At 60.0% G+C, this 19,474-nt stretch overlaps 2 protein-coding genes across 2 annotated transcripts in view; one reads left to right on the forward strand and one right to left on the reverse strand.

Annotated features, from left to right (window-relative positions):
• The window catches only part of RIT1 (Ras like without CAAX 1), a 245,244-nt gene that overhangs the window by 190,826 nt on the left and 34,944 nt on the right, over nt 1-19,474 (reverse strand). The gene's annotated exons all lie outside the window — the stretch shown is intronic.
• SEMA4A (semaphorin 4A) overlaps nt 6,512-19,474 on the forward strand; it is a 14,625-nt gene continuing 1,662 nt past the window's right edge. Inside the window, 11 exon segments of the mRNA XM_077764066.1 lie at nt 6,512-6,717; nt 7,423-7,587; nt 8,962-9,122; nt 10,503-10,565; nt 10,710-10,808; nt 11,014-11,119; nt 11,858-11,974; nt 12,268-12,461; nt 12,464-12,567; nt 13,542-13,692; nt 18,881-19,067. Of these exon segments, the coding sequence (XP_077620192.1) occupies nt 6,660-6,717; nt 7,423-7,587; nt 8,962-9,122; nt 10,503-10,565; nt 10,710-10,808; nt 11,014-11,119; nt 11,858-11,974; nt 12,268-12,461; nt 12,464-12,567; nt 13,542-13,692; nt 18,881-19,067 (1,405 nt within the window). The 5' untranslated portion in view covers nt 6,512-6,659.

Raw genomic sequence — 19,474 nt, forward strand, 5'->3', positions numbered from 1 at the left:
GCAGTCAGAATGTGGGTGGCCAGCGTGGGGGCCACACGGGGTGAGAGAAAGGCTCGACTGAGGAGTCGGAGGGCTTGCAGGCCCCAGAGGGGGCGTCAGGACCCCCACTCTGGCCCTCCTGCCCCGGGCAGGTCTAATCCTCTCCCCACCACCCACTTTCCTCTACAACCACCCCCTTAAGCTGTCCCTAGCTAATTCGTCTTGGTCCCTTTAAGAGCTGCCTGGGAACTGGGGCACTGGAGGGGGCTGGCGGGGGCCCCCCCCNGGGGGAGGGGGAGGGGAGGTGGGGTGCCAGTTTCCTCACACATTGGGTGTCTGTGCCAACTTCAGTGGACAACACAGGGGGTCCTTCTGGGTGGTCTTCCGGCCTCGGACTGGGAGCAGGGCAGCACCTGGGGGCCTGGGGGCAGGGCCTGGGGGGCAGGGCGCCTGCAGCCCCTCACCCTCCATCCCCCCGTCTCATGTTCCTGGGACCCTCCTCGGATCAACCGTATCAGCCACTCACTGCCCCTCCTGCAATTAAAGACGTGGGGCCCTGACAGGCGGGGAAACTGAGGCAAGGCCACCACAAGAAAGGGAGCCGTATGAGCAGGTGCAGGGGAAGTGGGGAGTAGGCTGCAGAGAGCCTCTCCCTCCTTCCCCACCTGGAAGGACAAGTCACAGGGCACTGGGTGTCCAGCTCGACCCCAGCACGATTCTAGCCGCGGCCACGGGCGCTGCCCGACCCTGGGTGCCCGCTGCCTCACAGGACAGCTGGGCTCCCTCCTGGAGGCTCTGATCGCACACGCCGAGGCCTGGAGGGGCTCCCCGACGCCCACCTGGGTAACCGGGCTGCGGGCTCCCTCTTCCTTGCTCCCTTGTAGTATCTCAGAGACGCGACCTGTGCAGTTCTGTCGGGGGGGGGGGCGCACCCAATCCCCCCGCAAGGAGGACAGAGCGGGGAAGGACCTGGGGACACTCCCAGGCGGGAAGTCCTTCTATAGTCTTACCTTCGTCCTTCCTGTTACACCACTAGCCCCGTTCCCTCTGGCCCTGCGACCCTGATTTCCAGTCATTTCTTCCCCGGCTACCAGGACCCCAGCAGGGGAGAGGAGTCTGAATGAGCGGGCGCGTCTGAGGCCCGAGGCCGGGTGCTGGTGGCAGCGAGGAGACGGTGGCCATGGGGGAGGTGACAGAGCTCCTCTCACAGTCCACTTCTGCTTTTGGCACTTACCTTGCCCTGGCCACCCCACCCCGGCCGGAAACGCTCACCCACCACTCCGACCCAGACCTGAGAGGGAGCCAGGCTTTGCCTCTGAAACCCTGAGCCTGGGGCCAGCCCAGAACACCCACTTCCTTCTTAACAATACCAGTAAGTCTTGAAATGAACCAAGCTGCCCCCAGGTAGGCTGGAATCAGAGAGAGCAAGGAGGCCGCCCAGGGTCACACGGCGAGTTACAGGCCCACCGCGCCCTGGCCCTGCGGCGTCTGTCTCGCAGTCGCAGTCTTCCCAAAGCTAAGAGAGGCAGCCCGGGAGGGTTAACTCCTCCTCCTGTTAGCAGCGGGGAAGCTGAGGTCCAGCAGGGACCTGGCTCTGCTGAGTCGGTGCCGGGGTCAGGGCTGGAGAGGACACGGGCACAGCCTCAACACGCCACCAGGGCCCTGGCGCCTTCCTAGCCGGGAAGCAGCATGGCTCAGCCGGTCTGTTTTGTCCCTATCTGGCCTGGGCCTGTGGAAAGTCTCCTCTGAAGTCTGCCCTCACCCTCCCTCTTAGAGCATAGAACTTCTTCTCTAACAGGGCTATGGGGTTGGCCAAAGAAGGCTCTGGTACAGTGGCCTGGGGAGAAATGGCGGAACCTGAAGCTGGCCGTGGCCCCCTTCCCGGGGAAGCCAGCACAGCGAGGGCGGGAGAGGGCCTCGTAGCCTTCTTGGCGGGCCCCTGCCCCCCGCCCCCGGCGTATTCGCACAGACCTCTGGATGCGCGCTTGCCCCTCCTTGGCAAGCTGTTTGCACGGGGTGAGGCCGCCGGGCGTCCAGCTCTGACCCCCTGCCCCTTGCCCGTGCGCGGCTCCCAGGGAGGAGGGCCACCCTGAGAAGCTGCCCGTAAAGGAGGATTGGCCCCACGTGACCCCTGAACCCAGCGAGGNCGCTCACCCACCACTCCGACCCAGACCTGAGAGGGAGCCAGGCTTTGCCTCTGAAACCCTGAGCCTGGGGCCAGCCCAGAACACCCACTTCCTTCTTAACAATACCAGTAAGTCTTGAAATGAACCAAGCTGCCCCCAGGTAGGCTGGAATCAGAGAGAGCAAGGAGGCCGCCCAGGGTCACACGGCGAGTTACAGGCCCACCGCGCCCTGGCCCTGCGGCGTCTGTCTCGCAGTCGGGTCTTCCCAAAGCTAAGAGAGGCAGCCTGGAAGGGTTAACTCCTCCTCCTGTTAGCAGCAGGGAAGCTGAGGTCCAGCAGGGACCTGGCTCTGCTGAGTCGGTGCCGGGGTCAGGGCTGGAGAGGACACGGGCACAGCCTCAACACGCCACCAGGGCCCTGGCGCCTTCCTAGCCGGGAAGCAGCATGGCTCAGCCGGTCTGTTTTGTCCCTATCTGGCCTGGGCCTGTGGAAAGTCTCCTCTGAAGTCTGCCCTCACCCTCCCTCTTAGAGCATAGAACTTCTTCTCTAACAGGGCTATGGGGTTGGCCAAAGAAGGCTCTGGTACAGTGGCCTGGGGAGAAATGGCGGAACCTGAAGCTGGCCGTGGCCCCCTTCCCGGGGAAGCCAGCACAGCGAGGGCGGGAGAGGGCCTCGTAGCCTTCTTGGCGGGCCCCTGCCCCCCGCCCCCGGCGTATTCGCACAGACCTCTGGATGCGCGCTTGCCCCTCCTTGGCAAGCTGTTTGCACGGGGTGAGGCCGCCGGGCGTCCAGCTCTGACCCCCTGCCCCTTGCCCGTGCGCGGCTCCCAGGGAGGAGGGCCACCCTGAGAAGCTGCCCGTAAAGGAGGATTGGCCCCACGTGACCCCTGAACCCAGCGAGGGGCCGTCTAGGAGGTGGCACCTGCCTGGCAGGGGAGAGGGGGCTGGGCGAGGACCCCCAGGGGCTTCCCCCACATCTGGAGCCCCGCCTCCCCCGACGGTGGCTCCAGGAGCAGCAGAAGGTGGGGCACAGGGGGACACGGGTAGGAGGAGGAAGAATATGGGGAGATTCTAGTCCCTCCCACTTAGAGATGCGGTCGCCATGGTGACTGAGGACCAGTGAGGCGGGATGGGGTTGGGGATGGGGGGCGGGGGTGTGGCACGGACGAAGGCACTGGGAGGCAGGGACTGCCTGGCATTCCAGGGAGAGGGAAGCCCGTGCGTCCCCAGCTCCAGGTAAGGGGGCCGGAGGGCTGGCTGGGGGGAGCGGGCCATTGTCTGGTGCTGGCTGTGTCTTGAGGAGGGGGCAGGCAGAGGGGTCGGGCCATTGTGTGCGGCTCTCAGCTCAGCCTGCCAGCACAGTCAGGCTGGAGCGGGAGGCCTAGGAGGCCCTGGGTAGAGGGTAGGGGGAACTGGGCTTGGCGGCTGGTAAGGAGTCTGAGAGACAGTGTGGGCGGGAAGAGGTGCGCGGATGCAGGGGAAGTAGAAGCGAGGGACGTCCCCAGTGCCTCACACACAGTAGGCACCTAAATACAAGTTGATTTCATCATAGAAAGAGGGCAAAAAGGGGCAGCGCAGGTGGGGCTGAGGAAGGGGAGCCGGGAAGCTGGCGTACCCCCGGACTGTGCTGGGGCCACCCCTGCGGCTGGAAGGGAGAAGAGGTAAGGGGGGCTGCACCTGCCATTGGTGAGGCCCTGCGTGGCTTTTCTCCCAGCTCCTGGAGCTCCTTCCAGTGAGGTATCCATGCTGCCAGGAGCACCAAAGAGACAGAGTTCCCCAGAGTTCTCTGGGTGAGCACAGGGTAGGGGTAGAGACGGGTGAGCATAGGGTACGGTGTGTGTGTGGGTGAATACAGGGTAAGTGTGCAGATGCGGAGAGCACAGGGTAAGGGTGCAGAGGAATGAGCATGGGGTAGGGGTGGAGGGGGTGAGCACGGGGTAGGGGTGGGGAGGGGTCAGCACAGGGTAAGNNNNTGTGTGTGTGGGTGAATACAGGGTAAGTGTGCAGATGCGGAGAGCACAGGGTAAGGGTGCAGAGGAATGAGCATGGGGTAGGGGTGGAGGGGGTGAGCACGGGGTAGGGGTGCAGGGGGTGAGCACAGGGCAGGCTGGAGAATGCCGTCTGCCTCTATCTCCCCTCTATCTCACCTCCAGCCCCCACAGCTGGGTCTCTACCCCTGGGGCCAGAAAGCCTGGCAGGAAGGGGCTACTGTGTGATGTGGTCTCAGGGCCAGGGGGGAGGGGTCCCCAGAAGAGGTGGACCCTAAGGTGGGGGACAGGGTTGAACTTGGCACTGCTGTTATGGGGGGGGTCCCATGCTGGGGAGAGAGGAGCTGGGGAGCCCCCTCACTGGTACAATGAAACGTCACAGCCCCTAAGGCTGGTGCCTGGACACCTGGCGCTTTCCCGCTGCCGCTCCACCTGACCCCCGCTGACCGCCCTCGCCCAGACACTTCCCTGCGGGGCCTTGGCTTCCCCTGCGGACAATGAGGAAGGTCAGCAGAGGAGCCCTCCCGGCCTCAGGCTTGCTTGATGCCGTGGGCGGGACCTGCTAGGTGGTTTGCGGGCCTGGTGCGGATGTGAGGTCCCGCGTCCAGAAGTGACCCGGCGCCTTCCGGACGGCGGCAGGAGAGCATCAGATCACGCGTGGGCCCTTCCCAACACGGGCCTTTCCCGTGACTGCAGGGTTACGCGCGCCTGAAGCCACCCGGCCACGGGCTCCCCCCGCACCAGGGCGACAGGCCGCGTGACTTTGCGTCGGACTCCAGAGCCTCCCTGCAAGAGGGATGGCGGTGGGGCCGGGTCCCTCCTCCTTCTCCCGTCAGGCCCTCCCTCGGAGCTGATGGCCCTGCGGCGTGTGGGGCTGGTGCCTGTACCTGATGGCCAGACAGGTTTCTGTTCCCTCCTGAGCCGGGAGTCCCCTGAGATACAGTTTCTTAGCCCAGAAGAGCCAGAGCTGGCCATCCCCTCCCTTAGAGGTGTCTTCCTGTCCAAGTGGCTCAGAGCTGAGGAGGGACCCCACTGGGCGGCCCAGGGACTGGCTTTTGAATGAGGCAGATCTGGGTCTGACTTGGCTTTCCGCCGCACAAAATCCCTGAGCTTCACTTTCCCCATCTGTGAAATGGGACTACGGTGGTGCCCATCTGCTAAAATTGTCAGGTAGACCAAAGCCTAATAATGCGAACTCCTCATACTGGCTGGAGGGGCCGGGGAAGACTTCCTGGGTCTCTGGGGAAGGGGGAGCAGAGCCAAGCCAGCATGGTGAACCCAGCCCTTCTAGAGGGCAGACCCAGGGCGCCGGGCTGGGTGCGTCTCCCCTCCGCATCTCCCCACCCCCCCCAGTCAGGACTCCTCCCTGTGACCCAGATAAGCCAATCTGTCCAAGCAGAGCACCCAAGGGGCACAGCAGGTCCCAGATCTGGGCTGGGGGTGGGGGAGGCACAGAAGGCGTTGTCCAGGTGGGACTGTCCCTTGATTCTGAGTCTGGAAGACTTTCTCTGAGTGGCGTGGCCCGTGGCTTCTCCCCAGGACTTGGCCACCAGCCCGCATGAGTCTGGGAGCGTCTCAGGCTAGTCCAGGAGACAGTCTCCAGGGGGGCTCTGGCTGGGACCCGCCCCCAGAGAAGGCAGGAGAAACGAGTGGGCCCTGACGAGGGATTCTTCTAGGGAATGACCCGGGCTGTGCCAGAGGGGTGGCGGTGACAGACAGGAAGGTCATCCTGCCTGAGAAATGGGGCTGTGAGAAGGAACTGGGTCACCAGTTGGGAGTCAGGTTGGCCCTGGGGTGGCTGGGCTCTTACACCAGCAGCCAGCCGGCCTGGGGCTGAGCGTGCCGGAAGCTACTGGCTTTATAGGCTGTGCACCCTGGCCGGAGATGCCTCATTAACCCTGCATTAGGAGCACCCCACCCCCACCCCGGGCCTCCAGGGAGAGGTGAACAGACACTGGGGGGTTGGGTGTGGGCTCAGATGGGAAATTTTCTGGGCTCCCCCTGGCCTGATCCTGTCCCTTGGGGGGACGGACACCAGGCTGTGGCAGGAAGCTGGCCCTGGGGGGGTGCGCCTGACGCAGCCCTTTCATGTCCTGCAAGACTGTGGCCCCGCTGCGGCGGAGGCTCGAAGGGGAGGGCGCTGCAGGCACTTGCGAGCACCCAGCTGTGGACGGACCCCACTTTGTGGGTGAGCAAAAAGGGGAACAGAGAAGACGGTGTCACATCCCCGTCGGAGACATCTTGAGCAAGAGCAGAGGCCACTCCCGGGCTGGTTAGACTGGATGTGGCATAGACCGAGGCCAGAGGGGTGGCTGACACGACCCAGAAACTTTCTGGCCTTTTCAACTTTCTGGATAAACAGANCGCCCCCCCCCCCACTGCCGCCCAAGCCAGGGATCTGTCACGACTCGACTCCAGAGGTGGAAATTCTGGTTTCCCGGAGCTCCCAGTGCTGGCTCTGGCGCTATGGGTACCTGGCGCGCCGCGCTCCCGGCCCAGCCGGGCTGAGCCTTGCGTCCCCTGTCCCCTGCCTCTGGGGCCTAGGACCCTGTCCTTCTTTCCCTTGGATGCACCCCCACCCAAGAGTCTGGACACCCAGGGTTCTGCACTGTGGCTGGCTCGAGGGTATGTGCGATGAGGTGGGCGGCTGGGGGGCGACGGTCCTGGGGACATTGATGCAGCGACCCAGGGAGTCAGAGTGCGGGGGTGGGGGCAGCCGAAGCCTGCCCGGAGCCTGCCCGGGCCCCTCATCGTCTCCCAGCAAGAGAGGGCCAGGTGGGCAAGAGTGTCAAAGGTCAGCGCCCAGCTGGGGAAGGGGAGAGGTCAGAGTGGGCAGAGTCAGGCCCGCCTGGGTCATCTGAGGGCAGGGGGCAGGGTGCGGCCCCAGGGCAGCAACAGATCTGAAAGTCCCGGCAGAGATGGGGCCGGTAACCTATAGTCTGAGTGCAGGAATCTGCTCCCCAGAAAGTCCGTCGCTGCCGACGGCGGAGGGAAAGCAAAGGGAAGACAGCGAGAAGGACTTCCCGAGGGGAAGGTGAGGAAAGGCGGAGCAGGGCCGCTGGTGGCCAAAGATCAGAAGGGCAGGCAGGAAGCTGGCCCCCGTCCGCAGGGGAGCTCGAGGCGGCAGCCGGTGCCCGTGGACGATGGAAGTGAGACTCGCAGGGCACTCTGCAGAGGAAGCTGTCCCCTCCCTGGCACCCCCCCCCCCCCCCCCCCCCCCCCCCCCCGCCCCATCCACACTTCTGCTGCCTGGGGCTCTCCTATTGGCTCCCTGGGGGGATGTGGTGAGGACTGCTCACCCAGAAAGTGTCTGGGTGCCTGTTTCCGCAGAGCCATCTGGTGACAGCCTCTGGCGGAGCATGGCCCTCCTCGCCCCGGGCCTGGACCCCCGCAGCCCCCGGGGCCTCCCCTTCTTCTGGCTGCCCCTGCTGCCGCTGCTGCTGACGGCGGGGGGCAGGGGGCAGGGGCCCCTGCCCAGGGTCATCTACCAGGCAGGTAAGTGTCCGACGGCCAGGGATGGCCAGGTAACGCAGGGCAGGAGGCTGAGCTGGAGGGGAGGGCAGAGGAAGGGGTGAATGAGGAAACGATGTGCGGGTGGCGGAAGGCTTAGGGGGAAGATGGAGGGGAGGGGGGCAGGGGCTGGGCGGGTCTCCGAGGCTGCTGAGTTTTCTCTCCTTCCTTGCGTGTCGCTGTCCTCAGGCTGGGGACTTACAATCCCTAACTGCTTTCACGCCCCCACCTGCCCCCAAAGCGACAGCCACACTAGAAGATCATCTGCGGAGCCAGGCCACGCGGCCGCGCAGCGGGAGCTGGGCCGTGCGTGTCCCCACGCTGGCGCGAGGGAGCTCCCCGCTGGGGCACCGCCCCGCCCCTCTGCCGCTGGCCCTCTCGCCTCCCGGGGGAAGGTTCAGGAAAGGGGCCTCCTGGGCACGGCTGTGCTTAGCATCTGTCTGGGGCAACCTGGTAAAGGACACGCGTGCCGGCCGCTGACGGGGAGCCCTCTGTGCCGGTGCCGGGATCGGCAGCATGAACAATGTTGAACCTGAGCCCCCCCCCCCCCCCAGGGTGCTGCGTGGGAGGCAGAGGGGCAGCCGGGCAGGCTCGCTGCAGGCTGGGCGTCCAGGAGCCCAGGGGTTCGCCGGCTCTGGGGGAGGCCACCCCTTGCAGCCCCTTGCCAACCTCTCCGTCAGGCCCCCAGGTTCTCACAGCTTCCAAAGGCAGCACTTGGCTAGACAGTCCGCTAGGGCCTCTGTGCAAGCACGGCCCTGGGGGGGGCGGGAACCTGTCCCCTTGCCGATGTGTCAGCAAGCACGCCAGCACCACCGCCGCCCCAAGGTGACGGCGAGGGCCTCCCCCGCCTCCGTGGCCGGCTCGCCTCCCCCCACAGGTGCCAGCCAGGCGCGCCCACAGGGGCTTTTGAAGATGAACATTCTCTCTCGTTCGTGATGGCAGTGATCGTCGTGGTAGAATTGTCCTGCTAGAGAAGGAGGGAAAGGGGTTGGTGACTGTGACCCTACAGCCCACAGCCACCCGGGCACGGCGCCGTCTGTGTCTGCCTCCTGCTCCCCGTGCTTCCCCCTCCTGCCCCACAGCCCTCCAGGCCTGGAAGGGTCTCCACTGTGCCTCACGTTACTTCCCGTCCCTTTACGTGTCTCTTGGGTTCAGGCCACCCTTTCCCGGCCCCAGGCTGCCGTTACCCTGTCTCTGGCTGCCTCCTCTCGCCACTGAGGGACCAGCCCAAAGCTCCTACCCTGCTAGCAGGGTGGGCGAAGGGGGAGCTGCTGCCAAGGCCCGGGGCGGGGGGCACGCTCTGCCAACACTTCCCCTCCCCACTTGGGTCACTCACCCCTTCTCATCATCTCCCAACAGGGGACGGACGCAGGGTCCTCAGCCTCTTCCACCAGAAGGGCCTCCAGGATTTCGACACTCTGCTCTTGAGTGATGACGGAGGCACTCTCTATGTGGGGGCTCGAGAGGCCATTCTGGCCTTGAACATCCAGGACCCAGGGATTCCAAGGCTGAAGAACATGGTGAGGAGGCCAGGGAGGAAGGGCATGGGCTGCGGGTGAGGAGGGGGCCGGCAGTCCCCCTGCGGCTGGTCCACCTGCGCACGACCGACTGCCCACCCGCTGTTCACTCTAACCGGCAGTAATCAGCAATTCTTTTTTTTGTTTTTTAAAATTTTTAAAATGTTTTGTTTATTTCTGAGAGAGAGAAAGAGCGTGAGCAGGGGAGGGTCAGAGAGAGAGGGAGACACAGAATCTGAAACAGGCTCCAGGCTCTGAGCTGTCAGCACAGAGCCTGACGTGGGGCTTGAACCCACGAACCGTGAGATCATGACCTGAGCCGAAGTCGGACGCTCAACCTACTGAGCCCCCCCAGGCACCCCAGTAATCAGCAATTCTTGTCATACATTTCCGGTCTGCAGAGCAGAAGAGAGATAGCAGAGTGGTCTCCCTACTTGCTGGTATCATGCACACGGCCTGCATGGTAGTAACTGCTAGAATGGCTGATAAGGAAATCATTGACATACAACAGAAACACTGACTCAAACGATATCAATAATATGATATCCACCCACCAGTAGAAAGCACCGAAGCTTCTGTATTATAGTCACCCTCCTGACGGGAATAGTGTGAGGAACAAAGGGGGAAGGAAGGAGGGAGGGAGGGAGGAAGCGAGCAATCTCTGAGGTTCTCCTTGGTTTTGCCTCAGTGTGTGGTCTGTGGGCTACCTGTGCGTGCATATCGGGGTTGCTGGTTGCAAATGCAGCTTCTCTGAGGTGTCAGCCAGGAACTGACATTGAAACCATTTCTCCAGGAAATGCGTGGTTTGACAGCAGGCACTGCTTTAGGGTTCTTTGCGTATGTCCCTGGTCGTGCCCTTTAGTAGCTTGTGCAATTGACTAAGATCCCCCCGCCAGCGAGTGGCCGGTCCTGGATTCAAACTCAGGTCTGTTTCCACAGGCCATGTTCTGCCACAGAGCTGTGTCCCAGCGAGCACGGTATCGTCAGAACAACAGCCACAGTCACAGACTGATGTTCTTCTTCTTTTTTTTTTTTTTAATTTATTTCTGAGAGAGAGAGAGTGTGAGCAGGGGAGGGTCAGAGAGAGAGACAGACACAGAATCCGAAACTGGCTCCAGGCTCTGAGGTGGCTGTCCACACAGAGCCCGACGCGGGGCTCAAACCCACAAACCGTGAGATCATGACCTGAGCCGAAGTCGGACGCTTAACCAACTGAGCCACCCAGGCGCCCCAACAGACTGATGTTCTTCTAGCTCATTGGCATGTCACTAGCCGCCGTGGCTGCTGGTGGCTTCACAGCCGGCCCGAGCAGAGGACAGCAGGTCAGAGCTAGGGCTGAAGAGCTCACTTCTCTTCATCTCACCCCCCCACTCCCCACCGCAGATACCCTGGCCGGCCAGTGAGCGAAAAAAGAGCGAATGCACCTTTAAGAGGAAGAGCAACGAGGTAAGTGGGAGTAGGGGTAGAGGGGCTTTGTGTGGAGCCCCCAGACCATCACTGGGCCACCTCAGCCTGGACAGATAGCGGAGGATGACCTGTTTCCATGACGATGCCTGCAAGTGAGGGGCAGCCTGAATTCTCTCTCCCCAGACTCAGTGCTTCAACTTTATCCGTGTCCTGGTCTCTCTCAATGCCACCCACCTGTACGCGTGCGGCACCTTCGCCTTCAGCCCTGCTTGTACCTTCATTGTGAGTTACTGGGCCCCCGGCTCTAACCCGAGCCCTTCTCATGGGATGCTACTCCCTGCTCCCGGCCGCTTGTCTGGAGCTCTGGAAAACCCTTGTGAGCTTCCTGGCCCCAAGTTCCCTCCAAGTCCCTCTCCTTCCCTCAGGCCCTTCACTTCTCAGACGTGAGACTCTGGCGTTCTGGCCCCCAGCCTCTCCCCCCCTTTAGGAACTCCAAGATTCCTACCTGATGCCCATCTCCGAGGACAAGGTCGTGGAGGGGAAAGGCCAGAGCCCCTTCGACCCCGCCCATAAGCACACGGCGGTCTTAGCAGGTGAGGGTCAGGTTCCCGGCATCTGCCTTCCTGGGAACTATGAAATCTGACCATTTTCTGAAAGGGCGGGAACAGAGGGAGGGGAAGCCAGGAGCCTTAGGGCACCGGATCACAGGGAGCCTCGGACCCCCCAGCCACCAGCTCCTGCTGAGGGTGCCCCGAAGGAGGCGGAGGGAGATAGATACAGCGAGTTTCACATCGTCAAGAGGGTCCAGGAAGGGCCTTGGGCAGAGGAGAGGCCTGAGGTTCAGCCATTTGTTGTGGAGGCTGGAGTCTGGGACCTCGCAGACACACACCATGACAGAGTCCCCGCCCTGGTTTCTGGGAAGAGGTGGCCTTTGGCTTTTGAGTTGGACCTTGAAAGCTATGTTGATGGGCAGTAAAGATGTTCCAGGAAGAGAAGGGCGGGGCCGAGGGGGTGGAGGCGAGAAACCGCCACCTTCGGGGAACCAGGAGCGGTTCCACTGGGCAGGCGGCTCTGCTGGGGGCTGCCGGAGGAAGGCTGGACAAGGCCAGCGCACAGACGGACCCAGGCGTAGCTACCCCCTGAGGCAATATTCCCTAAGAAGGGTGCGCGGTGGGGTCTGCGAGCTGGGCTGTGGGCTCCCTGGGAAGGTGCAGAACACAGAAGGGGGCCAGCGACCGACTGAATGCTAGGCCCAGGCAGAGGCAGGTCTGAAGGGGGCAGGGAGGCCCCCCCCCCCAACGAGGAGGCCTCTCGCCCTCTCCCGGCCCTAGATGGGATGCTCTATTCTGGCACCATGAACAACTTCCTGGGCAGCGAGCCCATCTTGATCCGCACGCTGGGACCCCAGCCCGTCCTCAAGACCGACAATTTTCTCCGCTGGCTGCAGCGTAAGGACCCGAGCCCCCAGCACAGGTCTGGCCCTTCCCGGGCGAGCAGGGGAGACCGGAGACCCAGCCCGAGAACCGCCGTGACTCCACCGCGCCCTCCTTGCAGGGCGCCTCCTCCGTGCGAGCGCTGTAGGCGGGGGCAGCTCCCGGCCCGTGACGCGCCAGGAAACCGAAGAGGGGCCGGGTGCCCCCCGGGGCCACCCCCGGCCGCGGGACATCCCGTCTGCGGACCGGCCCCGGGGCGTGGGGGCGTGGGGCGTCCCAGCACTAAGCCTCTCTGCCCCGTCCCGCAGCGGACGCCTCCTTCGTGGCAGCCATCCCCTCGACCCAGTTCGTCTACTTCTTCTTCGAGGAGACAGCCAGCGAGTTCGAGTTCTTCGAGAAGCTCCACACCTCCCGCGTGGCCAGAGTCTGCAAGGTCTGCGGCCCCGGCGGAAGCTGGCCGCCGGGCAGCCAATGGGGAGGTGGCAGAGGCGTGGCCGAGCTCNCGCGCAGCCGGGGCAGCTGCCCTTCAATGTCATCCGCCACGCCGTGCTGCTGCCCGCCGCGGCCTCCGCAGACGCCCGCGTCTACGCCGCCTTCAGCTCCCAGTGGTGAGCAGCGCGGCGGGCACGCGGGGCCGGCGGGTAGCAGCTGTCACTCCGCGCACTTCACCGGGGAAGGCATGTGATCGCCACCCCGTCCCAGGGATCTGGGCGTGTGATCGCCACGCCCTTCGTGGAGACGGGAAAATAAAACTCAGATTCTTACTAGTTTATAGCCTGCCTGGTTCCAAAGAGGATAGGAGACAGTTTACCAAAGGCAGACCTCGAGATAAGATAAGATAAAACGATAAGGAAACGGGTAAAAGGAGAATAAGCTAAGGCAGGGATTGGGGTAGCACATTGCAAATATTTGTCATTTATGCAGTGTCAGAATGCTGATCACAAATTTAGCTCTGAGCTTCCTAATGGCCAAAGCAAAAACCGAAACACTATCATTGCCACTAGGATTAAAATAATTATTGCTCGGAGGCTGAGAGAAGTTAGTTGATTTGCTGTGATCTGGTCCCACCGTGTTGAGGTACTTGCTGACAATGTGTCAGGTACCAAAAATATCTGCTGCATCCAGAACTGAGAACAAGATTCTGCCACCATCAGGTTAAAGAGAACAAGAGAAAGCTGCCCTCCATGGACCAGGGCTGAAGGAATGAAAATATTCTCATAGTCGGGCTCTGGGTGGTTCTCTGCAGATCAGGAATCAGTACGACCAGAAGGAGCCGGGCTTCATCTGGCGGCTGCCAGGGGCTTGTTACACTGCTCTTCCCGTGGCTCCGGCCCAGCCTGGGCAGCCAGGCCACAGCCACCCACGGCCTCAGCCCCGGGGAATTCTCCCTAAGGATAACCGCACTTCAGATCCCAAGACGGGCCACAAGGGGCTCCCCAGCCTTATCACCACAGCCGGGGGAAGAGTAGGCATCCGTAGGCCAGCCCCACCCTCCACACCCCTTCCCTCCTGGGCCTTCTCCCAAGGGTGAGCCAGGGCTACAGGGGGATGGGATAACGGTGTCCCCTCTGGCTGTCCCCAGGCAGGTCGGTGGGACCAGAAGCTCTGCTGTCTGTGCCTTCTCTCTCAAGGACTTCAAGCGTGTCTTTGAGGGGAAGTACAAGGAGCTGAACAAAGAGACTTCTCGCTGGACAACTTACGGGGTTCCCGAGATCAGTCCCCGGCCAGGCAGCGTGAGTACCGCCCCCAACACTGAGCAGATACACACACATGTCCCACACGTCAAAGTACCTGTCGTGGCACGGCGAACGTCCAGCCCTGTCTGCTCAGACGCACACCTGGCCCAGCGGCCCACATTCCACAGGTGTCCGGGCCCATCCTACTCACAGAGAAGCACCCCCTCCGCCAAGGGCACACCAGATACCTGGGTGTATCACTGAGGGAACAAGGGAGCACGGGCTGTGCCAAGGGCTGCCTGGGCGTCTTCATCTGCATTTCGTTTTCAACTCTCGTTTTTTGATCATGCTGCTATGTGGCCACCATTTAAAGAATTGTAGAGATCGACGCAGTCGGTTACAAAATCCACCTTATCCCCTGCCCTGTGCGAGGGACAACCACCTTCCACTCTTTTAGCTCGCACTTTTCGTGTTTATCTCCAAATCTCTAACATACTTTTATTTTTAAATGTTTATTTATTTATTTTGAGAGAGAGAAAGAGAGTGCGAGCAGGGGAGGGGCAGAGAGAGAGGGAAAGAGAGAATCCCAAGCGGGCTCAGTGCTGTCAGCACAGAGCCCAACGCAAGGCTCCATCTCACGAACCGTGAGATCATGACCTGAGCTGAAATCAAGAGTCTGGTGCTTACCCGACTGAGCCCCCAGGCGCCTCCGTCTCTAACATACTTTTATTGCCGCCTCTTGATGCCTCAGTTTCCGGCAGGATTATTGTTTTATTTCTTAATTATTTTATTAATGTTTTTATTTATTTCTGAGAGAGAGACAGAGACAGTGTGAGCAGGGGAGGGGCAGAGAGAGAGGGAGACACAGAATCTGAAACAGGCTCCAGGCTCTGAGCTGTCAGCACAGAGCCCGACGTGGGGCTCGAACCCATGAACCGTGAGATCGTGACCTGAGCCGTAGTCGGACGCTTAACCGACTGAGCCACCCAGGCGCCCCTCAGGCAGGATTATTGAATTCCCGGTCTGGATGGTGAGGATTTAACTATGCTCTTCCACCCCCGCCCAGTTGTGTGTGGCCTGCAGCCACTTGCAAGAACAGCTTCTGTGCGTCTCTTTCCAAATTCTTGGGCACTGACATTACGCTAGTGGCCTAAGATCAGCATGGTGGGAGTAAAGGTCACGGCAGTCGGCTAACCCGATGAGTCAGGGGACAGGGGTCACCCTCCCCCACACCAGAACTGCCTACCAACACACCGCTGCACCCACCCCTCCACTCCAAACATAGTTTTATAATACTTTGGTTAGATGAATATTTATATTAGGACTCTTTTTGTTTTTTAATGTTTTATTTATTTCTGAGCGAGAGAGAGAGAAAGACAGTGTGAGCAGGGGAGGGGCACAGAGAGAGGGAGACAGAATCTGAAACAGGCTCCAGGCCCTGAGCTGTCAGTACAGAGCCCGTCGCGGGGCTCGAACCCACGAACCGTGAGATCATGACCTGAGCGAAAGTCGGACGCTTAACCGACTGAGCCACCCAGGCGCCCCTATATTAGGACTCTTATGCACAACTGGGCTCTGGAGCAGGCCATGATTACTTTCCTTTTCACATAATTAAAATTTTCCCTGGGGTTAGTAATTACCTCTCTCACTTTTTTTTTTTTTTTGCTTGCTTTGTTTCCTAAGCTCTTATTTTTAATTCAACCCCAAACTCTTCCTTAATTATCTGCATCTCTTCTGAAGACAGAGAGCCATTAGGTATTCAAACAGTTTCAGGTTCCTGGAAGGGGTGCCTGTCCGCTGCAGCTGGGACCCACTGCCATCCTGGACTTCCCCTCGTCATCATCCTGGGCTTTCCCTCTGCATCTCTCCGTGACAGTCTCGTGTTTCTTGCAACCTGTGGCTTCCTCTTTTTTCTTTTCCTTTTTTTTTTACTATCTTATTGCATGGAACGTGGCCTCCATGGATTCCCGGAAAGGGATAACATGGGAGGTAAAGTCTTTGAGACTGTGAATGTCTGAAAATGTCTTTATTTGACTTTCACCTTTGACGGTTTGATATGTGCATGTGATTCTAGACTAGGAATAAGCTTCCTGCAAAACTTGGGAGGCTTGCTCTGCTGTTACCCAGCGTGCTCTTCAGACACCCAAAGCTATTCTGAGTCTTTTAAGAAATTTTTTTTTATCGTTTATTTATTTTTGAGAGGGAGAGAGACAGAGCACTAGCAGGGGAGCGGCAGAGGGAGAGGGAAACACAGACTCTGCAGTCAAATGCTCGCCCACTGAGCTATACCCCCTGGAAACGCAGAATCTGAAGCAGGCTCCGGGCTCCAGGCTGTCAGCACAGAGCCTGACGTGGGACGCGAACTCACAAACTGGGAGATCATGACCTGAGCCAAAGTCGGATGCTTAAGCAACTGAGCCCCCCGGGCGCCCCATAGCTATTCTGATTCTTAAGTCTCTGACTGTGTGATTTGTTCTCACTGGAATCTTCTAGTGCCTTTTCTTTGCCTCCAGTCATTCTGAAATTTCACAGTATCGCGCTTTGACGGGACTCTGATCATTTATTGTGCTGGACATTCAGGCTGCCCCTTCAGCCTGGAAATGTGTTCCTTAGGTTTGAAGTTTCCTTGAACTATATTCTCCTATTTTCTTTTTAACGAACAAATAGTTTCTGAGGCCGCCTGCCACTGTCGTGAGCAGTAGGGGTTACAGCAGTGAGCGGAACAGACAGAAGTCCCTTCCTTCATGGAGCGGACACGCTCCTGTTAGAAGGCTTTCTTGCTTCTTTCTGGTCCTCCTGGACTGGTCGTCTCTGTTTTTAATTTTTTTTTAATTTCTGAGAGAGAGAGCGAGCAGGGGAGGGGCAGAGAGAGAGGGAGACACAGAATCTGAAGCAGCTCCAGGCTCCGAGCTGTCAGCACAGAGCCCAATGCGGGGCTCGAACCCAGGAACTGCGAGATCATGACCTGAGCCGACGTCGGACGCTTAACCGACTGAGCCCCAGGCGCCCTTCGTCTCTGTTTTTAAATCCTGTCCAGCTTTCCAAGACTTTGGTTTTGTCCTGCGTTCTGGGGGAGTGTCTCAATTTTATCTTCTTCTTCTTCTTTTTTAAATGTTTATTTATTTTAAGAGAAAGAGCGCACGCACAGGGGAAGGGCAGAGAGGGAGAGAGAGAATCCCAAGCAGGCTCGGCACTGTCAGCGCAAAGGCCCACGTGGGGCTCGATCCCACAAACTGTGAGATCGTGACCTGCGCTGAAATCAAGAGTCAGATGCTCAACTGACTGAGTCACCCCGGTGCCCCGGATTAGTTGTTCTTTTAAGTCTCTTTTAATCTGTACGTTCCCTTTCCATCTTCTTATTTTCTCTCACCATTTACTTGTCATGTAGACTTTTTCACTGTCTAGATCTCGGTGACCTTGACTCTCTGTGGTGGCGTTTAAGGAATGCCTGTAAATTCACTAGAGGTTGGGCCTAGGGACTCAGTCACATCAGTTTGATTTGGGGCAAGACCCCTTCGCTGTGGTCATGTGTCTTCCCTCAGGACACATGTGGCATCTGGCTCCCTCTTTGAAGTACAGTCCTTTTTTGTAGCATCATGTTCTTGTTTCGTGGATACACTCTCTTTACTTAGCTCTCCGAAGACATAATACTGCTTTGCTGTGAAGGTCTCTTTTCTCTGAATCATTTAGCTGTCTCTCTGTCTGTCTGTTTTGGTCTGGTAGCCCTGGGCCCTCTGCTGTATTTGAGGGTGGGGACCACACAGCTGTTCGTAAACTGCACCGGGGAGACTTGGCAGTGTGGGCTCCACTGCTGTCCCCTGGAGGTGGCCTGGCTGGGCGGTTTTCTCGGGGACCCTCAACATCAATATCTCAAGTCTTACCCTTGACCTCCAGTCAGCTTTCCGGAGTCTTCTTCTAGCCTTCTGCTTGGAGGGGGACGGCATGGCTGCTGACATTGGGGGAGGGGGCCGGGAGAGGCGTCTCAGCATGGACTGAGCCTCCCTGCCTTCACCCCTGCCTTAATGGTGTGCCTGCACCCTCTGGCACGGAGGAGGGAGGAGATCCTCTACTTTGCCTGCTCCAGAGAATGGGCCTCCAGACCTGGGCCAGGGCCTGCCAGGGTCCTGGACAGACTTCCAAATACTCCTCTGAGTCCGCGCCTCCCTTGCCCCACTTCTGAAGCGCCTGGGGCCACTCGCTCATGACCTTTAGGAATTCTGCCTTGTAAGTCAGAGAGTTTTGGCTGCCCCAGGGCTGGCTTAAGAAAATTCCTTTCTTTTTTCCCTGCTAAGTCTTTTACTATTTGTTCATTTGCTTTCCAGCCTCCAAACTGTGGCTGCCTCCACTCCCCGCCCGTTTTCCCAGTCCCTGGAGTTCTATGCCTTACACCCCCCCCCCCACTTTTTCGGGGGAGGAAGTGAGAATAGGTGCGTGTGCTCATTCTGGCATCAGAATGAAACGTAGATGCTCTTACCTCACCGACAGACAAGGAAACGGAAGCTCGCAGAGGTGGGGTAGCGTGTCTGAGGTCACATGTAGCAGGGCACAGGGTGGGGGCTGGCCCTGACACGGTGCTTGTGGGTGTGGAGGGGACGAAGGTTCTGGCTGAGATCAGGACACTCGGCGTTCCGGGGTTGGCCAGCCTCCAGAGAACAGCCGGTCCACCCTGTCTGCCGCCCCCCCACTTTATGGGTGAGAAAAAGGAGGCCCAGAATGGAGGAGGGGCCCTGCCAGACTCATGTGGCAAGTTCATGCCACACCGTGGTGACAAGCACTCCCTGCTACCCCAGCCCTTTCTGTGACATCCGTTATGCAGTCGCTGACTCCACAAACACTTATTGGGCACCAGCCGTGTGCCGGTCTGGGGCTATCGATGTGAGTGAGCTGTGGTCCCTGCAGCAAACAGCTGTCACCCCACTTCCTGCTGGCTGCCAGGCATCCTGGATGAAGGTGATGAGGAGGAGGAAGTAATAACAGCCAATACGTATCAAGCACTTCCTTCATGTCACGCTCTGTTCTAGTTACTTTTCCCGTATTCGTGCGTTGCATGGTCGCAGCAAGCCTACGACACACGCTGCACTATGCACAGAGCTGGTGTTCAAGGCCAGGCAGCTCGAGAGTTTAACCACCTCCCTGGAGGGAGGGAGCCAAAGCAGGCCTGAAGCGTGGGAGGGAAGGAGGGAAGAGGCAATGGGGGCTCACGGGAAGGAGCGAGCTCACCCCATCCGCCTCCTCCCCCCTTTAGTGCTCCGTGGGCCCCTCCTCTGATAAAGCCTTGACCTTCATGAAGGACCATTTCCTGATGGATGAGCAGGTGGTGGGGACGCCCGTGCTGGTGAAGTCTGGCGTGGAGTACACGCGACTCGCGGTGGAGACAGTCCAGGGCGTCGGCGGGCACAGCCACCTGGTCCTGTACCTGGGCACCAGTGAGTAAGGGGCTCCAGGACCTCCCCTGGAGGCACGTGGGGGCTGCGTGTCAGGCTGAGGAGGGGAACCTTGGGGCTCACTCACTCGTGCTTTCCCTCAGCAAACCCTTTCTCAGTACGGACTCTGTGCCTGGGGCCCTGCCAGGCTCTGAAAATACAGGGGGCTTACCCGTGCCTTCTGAGCTCGCTGGCTGGAGGGGGGACAGACACAGGGCTCTGCGGCCTTCACAGGAGCCGTTTCTCTCGTGGAGGAGCCATGGAGAGAGGTGGAGAGCGGCAGGGGAGGGCAGCTGGGGCAGGGCCCCTCCGTAGGAGGTTCTGCTGTGCGGGGAAGCGAGGCGGGTGTCAGGGGGTCCAGCCAGCGTGCTTTTTTTTAAAGGAGGAGAGGTCATCAAGATGGGGGGTGGGGCAAG

Source organism: Crocuta crocuta, unplaced genomic scaffold (genome assembly GCF_008692635.1).
Source record: "Crocuta crocuta isolate KB4526 unplaced genomic scaffold, BGI_CrCroc_1.0 scaffold528, whole genome shotgun sequence".
Taxonomy (NCBI): domain Eukaryota; kingdom Metazoa; phylum Chordata; class Mammalia; order Carnivora; family Hyaenidae; genus Crocuta; species Crocuta crocuta.